This window comes from Odocoileus virginianus, chromosome 20, assembly GCF_023699985.2.
Source record: "Odocoileus virginianus isolate 20LAN1187 ecotype Illinois chromosome 20, Ovbor_1.2, whole genome shotgun sequence".
NCBI classification, from domain to species: domain Eukaryota; kingdom Metazoa; phylum Chordata; class Mammalia; order Artiodactyla; family Cervidae; genus Odocoileus; species Odocoileus virginianus.
In genome coordinates, this window is record NC_069693.1 from 18,379,119 (window position 1) to 18,396,121 (window position 17,003).

A 17,003-nucleotide genomic window follows, 5' to 3' on the forward strand; every position below is an offset into this window, starting at 1 on the left:
TAAGTGGAAAAGTTCATTTACTTCATAATGAAAGTATTTACAGTTATAAACTTTCTTCTGAATACTCTTTCATTAATTCTGAAACATAGGTTTCAATATTTTCTAGATTTCATTTGTGATTTCTACAAATTCAGTTTTAATTACCTGTGGTCAAAGATTATTTTTAAAATTCAAGGTACTGATTTTTCTTTTTAATTAGTTAACTCCTATCTTTATTTAAAGGGGATACTGTGACCTTTATGCCCAAAGTCAGGAACAAGCCAAGACTATGTGCTATCACACTGTGATTAGAGAATATCATCATATAATTTTTGTATTTTTGGACTGAGATTTTCATTATGGTTTAATTTATCAATGTTTTAGTGAATGTTCTGTGAAAACTGGAGATGAGTGTATGTTATCTTTAGATATTATAGATTGGGTCTATCATATTCAATATTACATCTTTATATCCTTATTTTTTAAAATATTTATTTATTTTGCTGTGCCAAGTCTTTTTTTTTTACAGAATAGTATAAATGTTTATTTTCTGTATGATTTACTTTGCTCTTCCTGTTTTTACAATATAGAAAAGTGTATTCTTTGAATAGCTCTAGTAAATATAAATTTTATCTTTCTACTTTGGGATGTAAACAGAGCTAAAAAATTATATACCCAACCCTCCCCAAATAGTCTTTTAAAATTGTTGAATTAACGTGGACATTAATCTTGTTCAGCAATTTGATGCAAATGCCTAAATACAAAAAATTGTTTAGTAAGTACTACACAGGAAGGAAAAGGCTTAATACTTTAGATAAGTTTCTTGAAAATCAGAAGAACTAGTAGCATTTGATTGCACCTTCAAATTAGCATTTGATTGCACCTTCAAATTTTTACAAGCAAAACATTCTCAAGCAATGCCATCATACATAATCTACAATTGTAATCCAAATTTCACAAACATTTATGCACACTGTATATAAATACACATCACAAAGGTGCAATTAGAATTAAACGCAGAATATGTACAAAATGAACACGGTTTAGGTGTAGACCAAAAAGGTATTGTAATCTTTTGAAAAATAACTTGATTAGATATTACTTTATCCTCTTACACTAATTTACATTTATACAAACTTTAATTAAACATACTAGAGTGAGGTGCTAAGAATGTCTACACTATCTACATTTAAAGTTACTGCACTATGACTTTATAAATCCAAATTTCAAAAGGGAACTGGAGATGAGTGTATCTTATCTTTAGATATTATAGATTAGGTCTATCATATTCAATATTACATCTTTATATCCTTATTTTTTAAAATATTTATTTATTTTGCTGTGCCAAGTCTTAAAGGCAGCATGTGGGATCTAGTTCCCTGACCAGGGATCAAACTCAGGCCCTCTAGCATGGACTCCCAGCTACTGGACCACCAGGGAGGTCCCTCCTTACTTATTTTTGTCCACATGTTTTTCTATGACTGGGAAAGAATTAAAACTCAATACTAAGGTATTTCTATACTCTTCTTGCATCTCCAGTGGTTTTTGCTTTGTAAATATTTTGATTATTTGATACACAGATAGTCCTATTTGTAGTTTGTATGTTTATCACTGAAACACTGTCCTTCTTTGCCTCAGTTCAGTTGCTCAGTTGTGTCTGACTCTTTGTAACTCCATGGACTGCAGCACGCCAAGCTTCCCTGTCCGTCACCAACTCCCGGAGCTTATTCATACTCATGTCCATAGAGTTGGTGATGCCATCCAACCATCTCATCCTCTGTCATCCCCTTCTCCTGCCTTCAATCTTATCCAGCATCAGGATCTTTTCCAATGGGTCAGTTCTTCCCATTAGGTGGCCAAAGAACTGGAGCTTCAGCTTCAGCATCAGTCTTTTCAATGAATAGTTAGGACTGATTTCCTTTAGGATGGACTGGTTGGATCTCCTTGCAGTCCAAGGAACTCTCAAGAGTCTTCTCCAACACCACAGTTCAAAAGCATCAATTCTTCGGTGTTCAACTTTCTTTATGGTCCAATTCTCACATCCCACTTAAAAATCAATATTCAGAAAACTAAGGTCCTGGTATCTAGTCCCATTACGTCATGGCAAATAGATGGTGAAACAGTGGAAACAGTGTCAGACTTTATTTTTCTGGGCTCCAAAATCACTGTGGATGGTGACTGCAGCCATGAAATTAAAAGACGCTTACTCCTTGAAAGAAAAGTTATGACTAACCTAGACAGCATATTAAAAAGCAGAGACATTACTTTGCCAACAAAGGTCCATCTAGTCAAGGCTATGGTTTTTCTAGTAGTCATGTAAGGATGTGAGAGTTGGAGTGCTTTTGCACTTTCAATTTCATCAAGAAGCTCTTCAGTTCCTCTTCACTTTCTGCCATAAGGGTGGTGTCATCTGCATATGAAGTTATTGATATTTCTCCTGGCAAACTTGATTCCAGCTTGTGCTTCATCCAGTCTGGCATTTCGCATGATGTACTCTGCACATAGTTAAATAAGCAGGGTGACAATATACAGCCTTGATGTAGTCCTTTCCCAATTTGGAACCAGCCTGTTTTTCCATGTCCGGTTGTAACTGTTGCTTCTTGACCTGGATACAGATTTCTCAGGAGGCAGGTAAGGTGGTCTGGTATTCCCATCTGTTGAAGAATTTTCCAGTTTGTTGTGATCTACACAGTCAAAGGCTTTGGTGTAGTCAATAAAGCATGTTTTTCTGGAACGCTCTTGTTTTTTCAATGATCCAACAGATGTTGGCAATTTGATCTCTGGTTCCTCGGCATTTTCTAAATCCAGTTTGTACATCTGGAAGTTCTTGGTTCACGTACTGTTGAGGCCTTAGTTGGAGAATTCTGAGCATTACTTTGCTAGTGTGTGAGATGAGTGCAATTGTGCGGTAGTTTGAACATTCTCTGGCATTGCCTTTGGGATTGGAATGAAAACTGACCTTTTTCAGTCCTCTGGCACAGCTGAATTTTCCAAATTGGCTGGCATATTGAGTGCAGCACTTCACAGAATCATCTTTTAGGACTTGAAATAGCTCAGCTGGAATTCCATCACCTCCACTAGCTTTGTTCGCAGTTTTGCTTCCTAAGGCCCACTTGACTTCACACTCCAGGATGTCTGGCTCAAGGTGAGTGACCACACCATCGGGATTATCTGGGTCATTAAGATCTTTTTTGTATGGTTCTTTTGTGTATTCTTGCCACCTTTTCTTAATATCTTCTGCTCCTGTTAGGTCCATATCATTTCTGTCTTTTATTGTGCCCATCTTTGTATGAAATCTTCCCTTGGGATCTCTAATTTTCTTGAAGAGATCTCTAGTCTTCCCCATTCTATTGTTTTCCTCTATTTGTTTGCATTGATCACTAAAGAAGGCTTTCTTATCACACCTTGCTATTCTGTGGAAATCTGCATTCAGATGGGCATATCTTTCCTTTTCCTTTGCCTTTAGCTTCTCTTCTCAGCTATTTGTAAGCCCTCCTCAACCATTTTGCCTTTTTGCATTTCTTTTTCTTGGGGATGATCTTGATCACTGCCTCCTGTACAATATCCATTGTTCTTCAAGCACTTTGTCTATCAGATCTAACCCCTTGAATCTATTTGTCACTTCCACTGTATAATCAATCCTAAGGGATTTGATTTAGGTCATACCACATTGACCTTCTTTGCTTCACTTAATACAATTTTCTGTCTGAGATTTTCCTTCCCCCTTTTGCATTTATTAAGTCTTTATCCATACTTTTGGTTTAATCCCTCTAAGTAACTTTGTTCTGGGAGGATCTTATGCATAATATGATGTGATTTGGATTTTGCTTTATGATCCAGAATTTTTATTAGGTGAACCTAAAACCCATTGACACTTATTTAAACAAAAACATTTGGATATATTTGTGTTAATACATTTTGTGTCATGCTTTTTGCTGCTTTTTAGAACAAATCCTTTGCTACATGATCTGTCTGCTTGTTTCTGTGTGTGTGTGTGTGTCTGTGTGTGGTTGCATGTGTGTACATGTGTCTTTAACTTGGAAGGTTTATGTTTTTGTTCTAGGGTTTACCTTTCTTTATAACCTCAGAGGATAACTTCTTTACCTCTATGGAGAGTATCTACTGACTTCCTATAAGGAGTAATGACAATCTTATTATATGAAATTCATATTTCTCCTCTGCCAACTATTTGATAATATTTTTCCTGGAATGTTCTTTTATATATACTGTGTGTCTGTTTCTGGACATGATTTTTAGTTGAAAGTTTTTGAATTCTAGCTATAAAAGATAAATTAGCATACCTCCACCATCTTTTACCTTCTCTTTCCAATTCCTCTTCTAACTTGTGCTATTGTGTTATTACTACACTGGGGTGTGTTACTATTATATAATAACATTATTACATGTTATTACATTGCTCATGGGCTTCCTTGGTGGCTCAGCTGGTAAAGAATCCACCTGCAGTGCGGTAGACCTGGGTTCAATCCCTTGGTTGGGAAGATCCCCTGGAGAAGGAAACACCTATGCATTCCAGTATTCCGGTCTGGAGAAATCCATGGATTGTATAGTTCATGGGGTCACAGAGTCAGACACGACTGAGCGATTTTCAATTCATTCACATTGCTCACATATGTTTTGTTCTGTAACTATTTATTCTTAGTCCTAAACTAAATTTGAACTTCACTGACAATTTTTCTACCACTGTTTTGCCTTTTATCTCTTGACAGGATAAAGTTTTTCCTCTACCCACTTCTCCAAGTGTTGTTAAAAATACATTTCTCAGAGTCAAAAAAATCTGTATGGTGCTTTATATATGATGGAGTAATCGGGTTAAAACATGTAAATCACTTTCTTAGACATCATTCGTGGTCTTGGAGCACTCGATGTTACTATGGAAAACTTGGAAGCCAGGCTGACCTTTGTCTCCTATTATACATAACTTGATCTTTTTGTCTGGATGATCAAAAGTTGTTTACTACTCAAGTATAGCAATTTCATAACTACAACTTGCTAATGACTTTTCTAGGCCAAATCTTCCTGGGACTCACTGTGCCTGTTCAATTTGTAGATTCAAGTCTTCTTTTATTTTTGGAAAGTTTTCTTGAATTACATTTAAACTTTTTTTCTTTTCCTGTTTCACGGTTTTGGTTCCTTTGGGACACAAATTATGCAGTCTTGCTGCTGTTTTTCTCAGCTGTCACTTCTCTTTAATATTTTAACTTTACTAATTTTATTTTGTTTAATCAGTCCTGTCCAACATATCTCTTTCTGTGCTTTCTGCAGGTTCTGGCCTCCTATAGTCATGATTTCTATCTATTATATCTTTAAATATTCTATTTATTGACTAAGATCTGTCAGCTCAAGTTTCATTTCCTTTTGTCATCTTCCTACTTCTCTTTAAAAATGTATACTCCTTGCTATATTCCTACTCTGAATTCACCTTCTACAGTGGCAAACACTGTATTATGTTTGCTTTTCCTTGTGACATGATTGGCTAGAATCTTCTTGTCTCTGCTGTGAAAGTTTTCTGGTGACTATTCTTCATGTATCATTTGTTCTTGTTTTTCTCTTCCCTTTTTTTCTTGCAGTATCATTGTACAGATCCTGGACTAGCTCTTTTTTGAGTATTAACTCATTTCTGAATATGGCAAGTTCTTACCCAATCAGCTACACGTCAGAAGCTCATGCAGGGGAGAGGCCTGGGCCATAACTTAGGCCTGCAAGAATTTTCCTGGTGCTTCAGAGTGGATTACAGAGTGAGGTTTTAGTCTTTTCCTCATTTTAGTCAACAGAGATTGGCAGCTTTGGGGCTGTTGAAAATGCAAGTTTTCTTTCTTTATCCTGGTCATCTTGACTTTTACAAAAATGGCACGTTTCTGTGATGTCTTTCAGCCTGTCTATCTTGTTTCTCTTTCACATCAGAGTATCTCTAGGAAAGCTTCTGTCATTGCTCCTTACATCCAGTCCCATTAACCACCACACCCCCCAACCCAGGATATGCCAGTGACTTTGGAGGACTAAACTTTGGCAGGTTTTTCCAAAATCTGCAGCTTTGAGATTCCTCTCTCAGCATCTGTCTACACTCCTAGGAGTTTCACTAGATTTGGCAGCCCTTCCTCATATACTGTGATTCCAGATTACAGGACTCTAGTTTCATCAAAGAAGGAATTTGACTATTTTTCATTTCTCTCAATTGCTCTGAAGTAATTCTAAAAAAAAGTAAGAGAACTGACATCTTTATTCTGCCACTTTAAAATGAGAAGTAAGCAATTTTAGGGGTCTAACCACACAGTCAGAAACAATCTATCCCAAATTGGGGAGCAAGGAAACAGTGAAATGACCATGGGTATAAAAATGTCAAAAAGATTAAATTATATAGCTATCATTATTTACATAATAATTGTTTGTGAAAATATACAATTGTATATTGAAAAGCATATGATGATTATAAAAACTGCCTATACTGAAGTCATAAATAAGTAAAATACATATACACATACAGGATGAAGAAGAATGGAAGGGAAAATGAAAATTGTCTTCTGTTAAAGGTGATGAATACCGAGCAATGTTTTTCACTGAAAAAGTATTTGTTGTTATCACAGTATAGTTTGTGCAGTTAAAAAAAAAAATACACGTTCAAAAAACAAAAACAAACAAGACCACACAGATATTTACTTTAGTACCTACTAAACACAAATTATTAAAAACACAATTAACAGCTTCCCACTTGCCATTGCTAACCATGCCCTAACCTTGAAGGCAAGCTCCGAAGGCTGCACCCTTCGGCTCTAGTTCCAACCAGATTCTTTGCAGCAGCCAGTGGTCTCCTGGCTACACCACTGCCTCACCCCTAGAGGTTGGCCCTGCTCCAAAAGAGCACTGTCTACTCAGCCCTGAGGATGTGCGGGTCACTGCGAGGGGAGCACAGCAAGTAAGAGTGTGGGCTTTAAATTCTCTTAGTTTGTTTCCTTCATAATGCAGAGCAGGAAAAAAACAAAACAAAACAAAAACGGCTGCATTTAAAGGACAAGTTAAGAGTTAAAATAGCTTGGGCTTTGGAAACAGCCAGATTAAATAAAATATGTATAAAATGCACCTAAAACAGGGTCAAGCACATAGCAGACATTCAGTTAAAGTTATTTGAAAAAAGCTCTTATACTCGGAAAATGACTTTTTAATTAAAAAAATATGGTAGGAAAGGATACTACTTACACATTTTCTAGGACCATTTAAACCAACATTTTCTCCTTTTCAGCTCTTCAGTTTCTCTGTTCCAGAGTTTCCCACATATTAAATACTGACATTGCTATGACCATTTAAAAAAATTACTTTGAATGCATAAACTGAATGTGTGATTAGTCTATTTTATTAGCAATATCTGTACTCTCTGAATAATTACAACTAATTCAAGGTGTTCAAAAGATCAAAGTATTTTCATAAAAAAGTAGCCTAGTAATTTTGATAAGTTATAACTCACAAACAAAAAAGAGGAAAACAGATTTACATGTCTCAAATATTTCCATAATCCTCCAAGATGAAAGTGATGAAAAGGAATAAATCTAGGTATAAACTCTGAAAATGAGCTTCTCCTTTGGCTAAGTAAATCACTGATCAGTAATGGCTAGAACTGTCATTGGTTTATTCACAGAAAATGTATACATATTTGAAAATTAAAGTTCAATTTAAGTAAAATTTAAAATTTAGTTCCTCTGTTGGACTAGCCACATTTCCAGTGTCCAATTGCTACACCTGGCTGGCAGCTACTGTATTGGGCAGTGCAGGTTTAGATCATTTCCTTCAGTGCAGAGTTCTGGAGATCACTGGGTTTAGATGGTTCAAAGATGAAAAATAAACCAAAGCCTGTAATCTGGTTTGAGAAATGATTACATCATCTGAGGACTCCTCTTGTGACATAGGGGGAAAAAGAGAGAGAGGTTGAATAGAGAGAGAGAAAAAAAAAAATGCATCCAGACTCTGGCTCAATTTTAAGCTTGAGGGGCTGGGGGTGTTGGTGATGGTGAGAGGGAGAAACCTGTGAGAGGATGGGCCTCTTTCACGGCTTCTCCCAGATGCCATCTGAGGCACAGCCAGAATCTAGCGTGGGGTCTCTTTCTTTTCTCACTCTACATACTCCCCAAACAATCTTGCCCACACAACCACAAGCTGGTAACAGGAAAGTGTCTGTTTCCAACACAGATGGAATTCTTGCCTTCAGGTCCATACCCAGCTTCCTTTACTCTAGGTCTTTACTTGGATTGTTTTGAAAGTGACTCACAATGTATCCAAACTCAAACTCCTCATTTCTTGCCTTACTGAGTCCTATACAATAAAGAACTTGGTTGCCCTTTGTCCCCGTTCCTGGGGGCAGCCAATGAACCCTTGAACTTCCGTGTGACAGAGTATCTTTGTTATTCACGGTGGGCTCCTTGGCCCACATCTGATAGCTTGTGTTAACAAGTGACTCAGGGGGGACCCCCAGACAGTTTTCGCTAAGGAGATGATTCACGATGGGAGTTGGTCAAGCCAGAAAGTCCAGCCATATCATCAGAGGGTTGGGGCACTGAGCCAGCAGATATCAGACCAACATCTGGGGAGTGAAGAGGGGCTGGAGATTGAGTTCGACTTTGTGGTCAATTATTTAATAATGCATACATAATGAAACCTCAGTAAAAACTCTCCACACCAGAGCTCAGTAACTTTTGCCAGCTGGCAATACTCTACACATTGCTGCATGCTAATATGACAGTCCAGGGAAGGCAATGGCACCCCACCCCAGTCCTCTTGCCTGGAAAATACCATGGACAGAGGAGCCTGGTAGGCTGCAGTCCGTGGGGTTGCGAGACACGACTGAGCAACTTTACTTTCACACACTGGAGAAGGAAATGGCAACCCACTCCAGTGTTCTTGCCTGGAGAATCCCAGGGACGGCGGAGCTTGGTGGGCTGCCGTCTATGGGGTCGCACAGAGTTGGACATGATCGAAGCGACTTAGTAGCAGCAGCAGCAACGTGACAGTCATGTCCTGCCTCTGGGAGATGGGACAATGGAGACTCTGAGTGTGGGGTTCTCCCAGGCCAGCCGGATGCGCCTCTTCCTTGGGCTGGTTCTGATGTGTATCCTAGTTCTATAATAAAATTGTAATGATAAGTATAGAGCTTCCCTGAGTTCTGTGTCATCTGAGTGAATGTATAGCCTGTTGGTCTGAAGTGAGAGTAGCTGGGGAACCCCCAAAGTTGTGACTGGTGTCTGAAGTGAGGGGCTGTTTTGGGGAGGACTGTGCCATCAACCTTGAAGAGTGGCTTAACTCCAGGTAGCTGGCCAGATGTTACTGTCCCCTCCAGACCTTCTCTTCTCATGGGGTTCATGATCACAGTGAATGAAGATCCACCCATCTATCCTTCTGCTAATAGGGGAAAGGTCATCACTGATGATTCGTCCTCCTCAATCGTCCTCCACACAAACGATCAATCATGACATCCTTCTGACTCTGTCTCTGTCCATTTCTCTGCAATTCTGCCCAGTCTACAAAGCCCTACATGACCTGGCCTTCTCCTCAGGCTTCTTGATGAGGGGGTATATTAGTAAGGCCACTTATCAGCTTTAAATTAAAGAACTAAACTTACATTTTAAAATTACATCATCTCTTTCACCTGGTACCTTGCTATACAGCTTCTAGCATTTAATTTTGGCTTTATGCCCACAAAGGGGAAATTCCCTGCTTTATTCAAAATACTTGTATTAAATAAGTCTTAAATTTCTATCTCCAGGGAATCTCTTTACAGGTACTCCATTTTAAAAAGACAAAGGTGGGTAAAATTTTTCTTGACAAGAAAAACTACCAAGTGTCATTGAAGGATAAGAATTATTATTCTTTGGTACCATGATCATTTGTAAAAAGATATATACATAGATACTTGCTATACCTATAAAGTAATATGGCAGGTTTAAAAAAATAAACATACTAGACATTATTCATAAAAATAAAACTTGTCATTCAAAGTAGTCTCCTTTGGAGACTCATTCCAATAACAGAACTGAAGCTGTAAATATTTTGGAAAACACTGGACAGTCTATATATTCTGCATATTCTGCTTTTGAATATTCTCACAGACAATAAACTTTGCTTGCGAAAGTCAATTTTACCTTCATAACCAACTAGTCATTAGAAGTCATGGTGGGAAATAAGGTCAAGGATCATGACATTTTTGGATGAAAAGCAAGTTATATTTGGATGAAAAACACTGGCAACGTGTAAGTTTCCTTTTAAGTGCTATACTTGCTCTGAACCAAAGCCAAATTGAAGGATGTATAAAAATGTTTAGAGAGAGAGTGAAAGACAACAAGAAAACTGGTGTTTAAAGAATCACAGACCCTTCTGAAAAATCTGATGACATTTATAGCTTCCCGCAATCTTTTGCATATACTTTTAGAAAGGTATACCACATCAAGATCATCTATAGAGCCAGATTAAAACTCCTTGGTTTAAAACAATTGCTTTGGCTTTCTCCCCCCCCCCCCCCTTTTTCTTTACTATACCCAACAGAAAAAAATTATACTATAACCTGTTTTGTATATACATACATATAGTTAAAACAAAAGTTTCACAAATAATTACCAACTTTACTATGTGACCATGTTCTCTTCTATCTGATTTCATTAAGAAAAGTGTTACTCATGACCTACTACACCAATTTCACAATCTACAGTTTGAAAAATACTGGTTTAGAGTAACTGATACATAACTGGAATAAGTTAACGAAAATGGGAAAACTCATTTGACTATAAAACTTCTGATGTTATTAGAAATTAACAAAAGTCATTTTACTCTGCATCCAAGCACAAGGGCCTGAATTCTTTATGGCAAAATGAAACTGTCTTGGTCATACATCTAAATGGTTAACTAACTACTGGAGACATTGATGGGTAAATCATACAATGTTCATACCTTAATATTAGAAAACCACAAATCATTCTCATGTAAAGTGGCCAAGTAGACAGATGTAAGAAGCCCAATGCACAGGGCAACAGTTCCACCAATTGTAAATGACAGAATCTTCCATAATCTTCTATTGGTACAACCTTATAGAAAAAATAAAACAGATGAGCAACCAAATCAGTAAAGGATTTAGCAGTTAATAGTTCTATTTCAGATTGTCAAGCCTGCTAAGTTCCAGCTGCCTGTCATTAGAGTTTTCCCTGTCCCCAGCAGACAGGGGCTCCTTTCTGTGATTCCACAGATCTTTCTTTCTATACTTTTATTATAGCTTTTCCCACCACTGTATCTAACTGTTCATTTGTCCATTTTGCCAACTAGAATGTGAACTTTGTGAAGACAAGCACACTATCTTATTCACCTTAAAACCCAGGACCCATGTTTGACTTAGTTTAGCTACTAAGTTTCTTAAATGGAAGAATAAATGTGTTATAGTTAAAATATAAAGTCTTTTAGATGATCTACTTAAAATGTATGGTTTATTCATTAAAAGCTACCCCAAAATTTGATTAAAATTTTAAAATCCATAGAAAAAATCCATCATTCTAAAGTTAAAGGGCATATAAACGAGGAAACATATTTTTAAAGTACATATAAGAAAGGTTAAGTATTCTTAATATAGTATTCAGTTCAGTTCAGTCAATGTAGTATACTTTCAAGGTAACAGAACAATGAATATTCCAGCAGGAAATTGATTAAGGATGTGAATAGGCAATGTACAAAAGAAAAAATGACCAATAAAATTAATAGAAAAAAAAAAAAGGTTAGTATTAAAGAAATGGAAATCAAAGTAAAGAGCTATAACTTTACAATACTGGCTAATTTGATAGCTTAAAAATGTTTAGTATTCTGTTTTGGTATGTACACACACACAAAAAAAAGACATTTTAAAAACAATGCTGGTGTTAGAATAAATTGATACCTTTCTGCAATGCAACATGGCAACAGGCAATAAAAGCCACTGACATGCGTACCCTATTTGACCAATAATTCTAAATCTAGGCATATACCCTAAATAAACAGTTTTAAACAAAACATTTGGCCACGAGGATATTTATCACAGTTCAGTTTGTATAGGTAAAAGGTTAAAAGTCATCTAAATATTAAATAAGAAATTAGTTAAAGAAATTATGCTAGAGTTACACAGTGACTACACACTGACAAAATTTTAAAAATACACTGACTGATGTATGTTCATATATATCATAATAAGAAAAAGACAGCAAGTTACACAACAGCATGTAGGATCTCAATTTTGCAAAATCACATCTGAATGCTTGTAGGTATATATGTACAGGAAACAACATGCAGATTTCGAGATAATCAAAGGGCCATAAGTGGCAATCTCAGGATGAGTGGGTTTCTGGGAATATCTGTTCCTTCCTTTTTGCTTTTGTTTTTTTCTGACATAAATACTGCTTTGGTAGAATTAACAATTCTCAAAGCCATGTTTTAATTTAATGTTAGGGAAACTAAAATGGAGGAAATCTTGTTCAGGCTTCAGAAGCAGGAGAGCAGGTCTCTGATCTGCTTCTGACCTTCCTGGCCACTGCCTGGATTCTGTGCCTGCCTGCAAGTACCGCAGGTCAGGTGGCACTTTAGATAAGAAAGGGAGTGCGTCCTGAAATTTTTGGGGCCCTGGAGGTCTGGCCAGTCCCCCAGGGTCTAAGAAGTCCTGTGACTCACAAGGTGAAACAAACAGCATTATAAAAGTTAAAGAAAAACCAGAGCTGCATTTTTGTGTGCAAACTGATGATGATATCAGTTTGTAGCCTGGGATTATAAATGAAAGTGAAAAGTCAAAGTGAAAGTGAAAGTCGCTCAGTTGTGTCTGACCCTTTGTGACCCCATGGACTGTATAATCCATGGAATTCTCCAGGCCAGAACACTGGAGTGGGTAGCCTTTCCCTTCTCCAGGGGATCTTCCCAACCCAGGGATCGAACCCAGGACTCCAGCATTGCAGGAAGACTCTTTACCAGCTGAGCCACCAGGGAAGCCAAGAATACTGGAGTGGGTAGCCTATCCCTTCTCCAGGGGATCTTCCCAACTCAGGAATCGAAGCAGGGTCTCCTGCATTGCAGGCGGATTCTCTGCCAACTGAGCTATGAGGGAAGCCCCGGAATTATAAGTGGGAGTCCTCCAAACTGCAATCTCAAATCTTGCCTGTTGCGTGGACACACCACCCAGGATCCTTCCCCAACTGAGAGTCCAGATTTGCTGTTAAGGAGGGACTGCCCAGCACTGTTTAAGTCTGGATGTTGGTCAGCCCAATTTGGTGATGTAGATGCTTTTCTCTATTGCTTCCATTTATCTTCTTTTAATGATTGTAAATTGAAATTAAGTCAAATAATCCTCTGTTAAATGCTGAAATTGTTTATTGTGTGTGACAAGTGTTTTCTTTTGTTAACGAATCCTTCCAACCTAAAATGAAAGTAAAACTTTTGGCAAAAATTTAAAAGGACAAACTTGAACTTGTATTTTGTATGAGATTTTCAGAGAGTACTCTGCATTATCTCAATTTGCTAACAGCCGAGTGGCATGACTGCTCAACACAGATTGTTTACTTTATAAAACTGCTCCCCCAAATCACTTTACTAGCTCTAGCTGCAGTCGACATAAACTCAGTCATATCCAAAACGGCTGATGGACATGGACTTTTTCATGACTACTTTTAAAAATCCTGACATGCTTAGTCTAAGAAAGCAATTCAGGAAACAAAAGGTTGGCAATTAATGCCGTTTGATGCATGGCTTAGCACAAGTCTTCAACATTGTATAAACAATTTACCAAATTCTGACCACTTCCCTCCCCACCCCCCAAAAGGCAAAGAAAAAATATTTAGGAATTTGACTGAAAATAAAAAAATGTTTTGACTCATCTTTCAATACTTTAAAGAATTGAGAAACTCACCCAAGGTAAGGCTGTCTACTGTAAGCAGCATACACAAACCAGAAAAGTAAGAACGAGACTAAAATCTAAACAGTGGGGAAAAGTATTACCCTGAAAGTCAAAAGATCAGGTTGGCATAATCATACTGAACAGACACCTGAGAAGCAAAGAATTCTAAGCATAACTGTAAAATGAATATTATCAGATAGAAATCAAATCATCTGTAGAAGCCTCAGGGTAGCAGAACAAGTTTCTTCAACTATTAGGTCTCTCCAAATTTTGTTCCTGTTGGAGAGTGATTATTTCAATATGCAGACAAAAAAAACAACCCCAAATGCTGCTTTAATTTAAATCACATACTAGACGGCAATTTATCTTCCAGCTTCACATTTTCTTCTTGTGCCGTGTAATCCTCAGAAACTTCTGTGGTTTGTATTCCTTTTCTTTGCCTGATGGATATCATGGTGTCAAAGACTCACATGCATTGTTCTTCCAACCACTCCTACAAACAACACAGAAGTAAAGCACCAGCCATATGTGAGTACCCTCTCTAGCAAATACACCCTAGTGCTCATCTGTGTTTTAGAGACTTTACCTGAGCCATTTCCCCATGCTTACCATGTCCTCCCATTTTCCCATCCAAACCTTAACAAGCATTCAAAGCGACTCTCAAGACACAACACAAATATTTCTTCAACACGACCACATTTATAAAGCTCCTGTTCTACGGCAGGCACTGCCAAGAGTTAGGAATACAGGTGAGCATCACAGACAAACCCCTGCCCTTCTTCCAGGAAGCCTTCTTTTCCTGGGATGCACCGACCCCTACTGATCCTTCCCCTTCCAGAGTTACAGCAGTCATTATGCAATTTGTCACATAATTAGGTAGCTTCCTATCATTTTCTATAGTACCATACCATGGAAATGGTATTAAGTAGAATCTGTTGATTGTTGATAGCCTGATTTTGAAGAACTGAAATAGTGTTTTGTCTCAGGTATCTGGATTTTGATACCTGTGTTCCTTCAAACAATCCACTCTGGAAGCTTTAGGAATATGTCTGGGCGGTGATGGCAGCGGGGGTGTGCCAATCAGGGCAGCTGCTCCGCCAGGGAGCAACAGTGGGAGTGCCAGCAGGGAGCAGGAGCCTGGTTTGGAAGCAGCAAGTGGGAGGCGGGGGAGTGCTGGCAGTGAGTAAGCTGGCTACCGTCCCCCAGAACATCTTGCGTCACTCCTCTGACGAATGAACAGCCTTAACTAATTTATTTATCAACTATGACCGGCCGCCGGACATGATTGATGGGGCAGTTTATTAATTCCTAAAAGTAAACAAGTTGCTCTATTGAAAAGAACACATCATCCAACATTATGCAATTCATTCATTCATTCATTGAAACAAGCAAAAAAACCTGAGAGGCAAAACAGACTTCGGGGCAAACACGGAAAATGGAGAATCTGGAGCAACGAGACAGAAAAGGAGTGTCGGCAAAGTCGTACCTCCAGAGATGAGCTTATCCCCAAGTTACCTCATCCTAGAGTCATGCTCAGAAAGAGGCTCCGAGCGGAGTTGTAAAAAAAATCCCAAACTGATACACTGTAACATGTTAGGACATACGGCAACAAATATTTAAGTGTCAACTATGTGTGGTAATTGCATGAACCCCATGGTACAAAAGTTTCCCCACCAAATTACAAGCTACGCTATCTTAATGTTTGAAAAGGGAAATGACAGCGTTGCTTTTTTCCTCCATTGCTTAGGAGGACCAGCGCGTACTGGGCATCCGGGGCGCTGCAGGGCACGTTGTTCAGCTCACCTCCGCACCCCAACCCTACGGCACCGGCGGTCCCCGCCGGCCGCCGAGCGGCCGGAGAAGTTCAGTAACTCGCCCGGACTCACCCAGAAGTGGCTTTGCCGCCGAGGCCGGAGACCACCCGGGCCTTCCCTCCGCCCGCGCGGCCAAAGCGAGAAGTCGACCGAGAAGGCGCCCCGCCCTCGGCAAACTTGCTCTCTCCAGAGTTGCTGCCCCCGGCCCCGCACGTCGGGTGGACAGGGGACGACCCGTCCCAAATCGGGTGCCCCAAGACGCCACGAGGGGCGGGGCCGCGCCCCCAGACTGCGCGACGGAGCGGGGCGGCCAGTGGGCTTTCGCTCTTCGCTGCTGATCCGGCCGAACACCACCAGGCAAAGGCGCAGCGCCACCCACCCGCCCGCCGGACAGTCCCGAACCGCCGAAGTCTGGCGCCCAAGCGTCCGTTCGCGCTCCCCACGGCCCGACACGCAACCACAAACCTGCAGCCTCAGCCGTCCTCGCGCGCGGCTCGGGACCAGGAATGAAGGCTGTGGGCTGGCCGGGGGCGCCGAGGGTCGCGGGTGCGGGGCCTCACCACGGCCTGCAACGCGCCGGGGGAACGACCTGGACCCCGCAGCCGCGGAGCCTTGTGCAGCACCCTGGAAATGGGGGGCTGGGGGGCGTCTGCCGCCCCGGGGAGGGGGCGCGCCGGGGAGGCCGGGCCACTGTGGCCGCGCCCATAGGTCCCGGGAGCCGTCCGTCAGCGCGGGCCCCCGCCCCCTCCGGGGACGCCCCGCCCCGTCTCGTGCGGCGCCGGCCGGAAGGAAGCAGCGCACTTCCGGTCTCCAGAACGTCCCAGTCTGGGGGTGCAGCTACCTCCGGGGCACCCGGGACCTCGGGAAGGGAACTGGACTCGTGCTGCAGACCGCAGGGCCGGAGGCCACCTTCGGCCACGCAGACGCCCGCCACCCCCGGACCAGAGCGAGGGGTGGGGCTTGGGCAAAGAGGGCCGAGCTGCGAGGAAGGGTGGCCTCAGGTCGGACCGCGGAGCCGTGACACCTCTTCGTCCCCCAGGGGGAAGGTGGGCGGGCAGCAGGAAACTGTTCTTTTCGCCGGCGCCCTCTGGTCACCTGTGCTGGTCGATCCGGAGGGGCCGGTAAGGGCCCGACGAACGGAAGCACTCCGACCACTCGGACTTCTCCCAGCTTCCTGGGTGGCAGGGCCTGGCGCGCCCCTTCCCCGGTCTTGGCAAACTCCCCAGGGCCCAGCTGTCGCTGATCTGTGCTTGGAAGTCTTTTACCGACTGCCAGTGAGAGTTAATTTTGTATCTCCATAGATGCCCTTTTTGGGGGTG

At 40.7% G+C, this 17,003-nt stretch overlaps 1 protein-coding gene across 3 annotated transcripts in view; it reads right to left on the reverse strand.

Moving 5' to 3' along the window:
- The window catches only part of DPY19L3 (dpy-19 like C-mannosyltransferase 3), a 74,947-nt gene extending 58,708 nt beyond the window's left edge, over positions 1 to 16,239 (reverse strand). For 2 of the 3 annotated variants that reach the window (XM_020873186.2, XM_070451012.1), the window contains exons 1-3: positions 16,150 to 16,239; positions 14,222 to 14,363; positions 10,924 to 11,057 (exon numbers count right to left, since the gene is read on the reverse strand). In XM_020873186.2, coding sequence (XP_020728845.2) covers positions 10,924 to 11,057; positions 14,222 to 14,324 — 237 coding nt within the window. In that variant the 5' untranslated portion in view covers positions 14,325 to 14,363; positions 16,150 to 16,239. Of the gene's footprint in view, positions 1 to 10,923; positions 11,058 to 14,221; positions 14,364 to 15,756; positions 15,916 to 16,149 lie in introns of those variants that run through there. The other variant, XM_020873185.2, reaches the window with a different exon arrangement.
- Between the last annotated feature and the right edge of the window lie 764 nt (positions 16,240 to 17,003).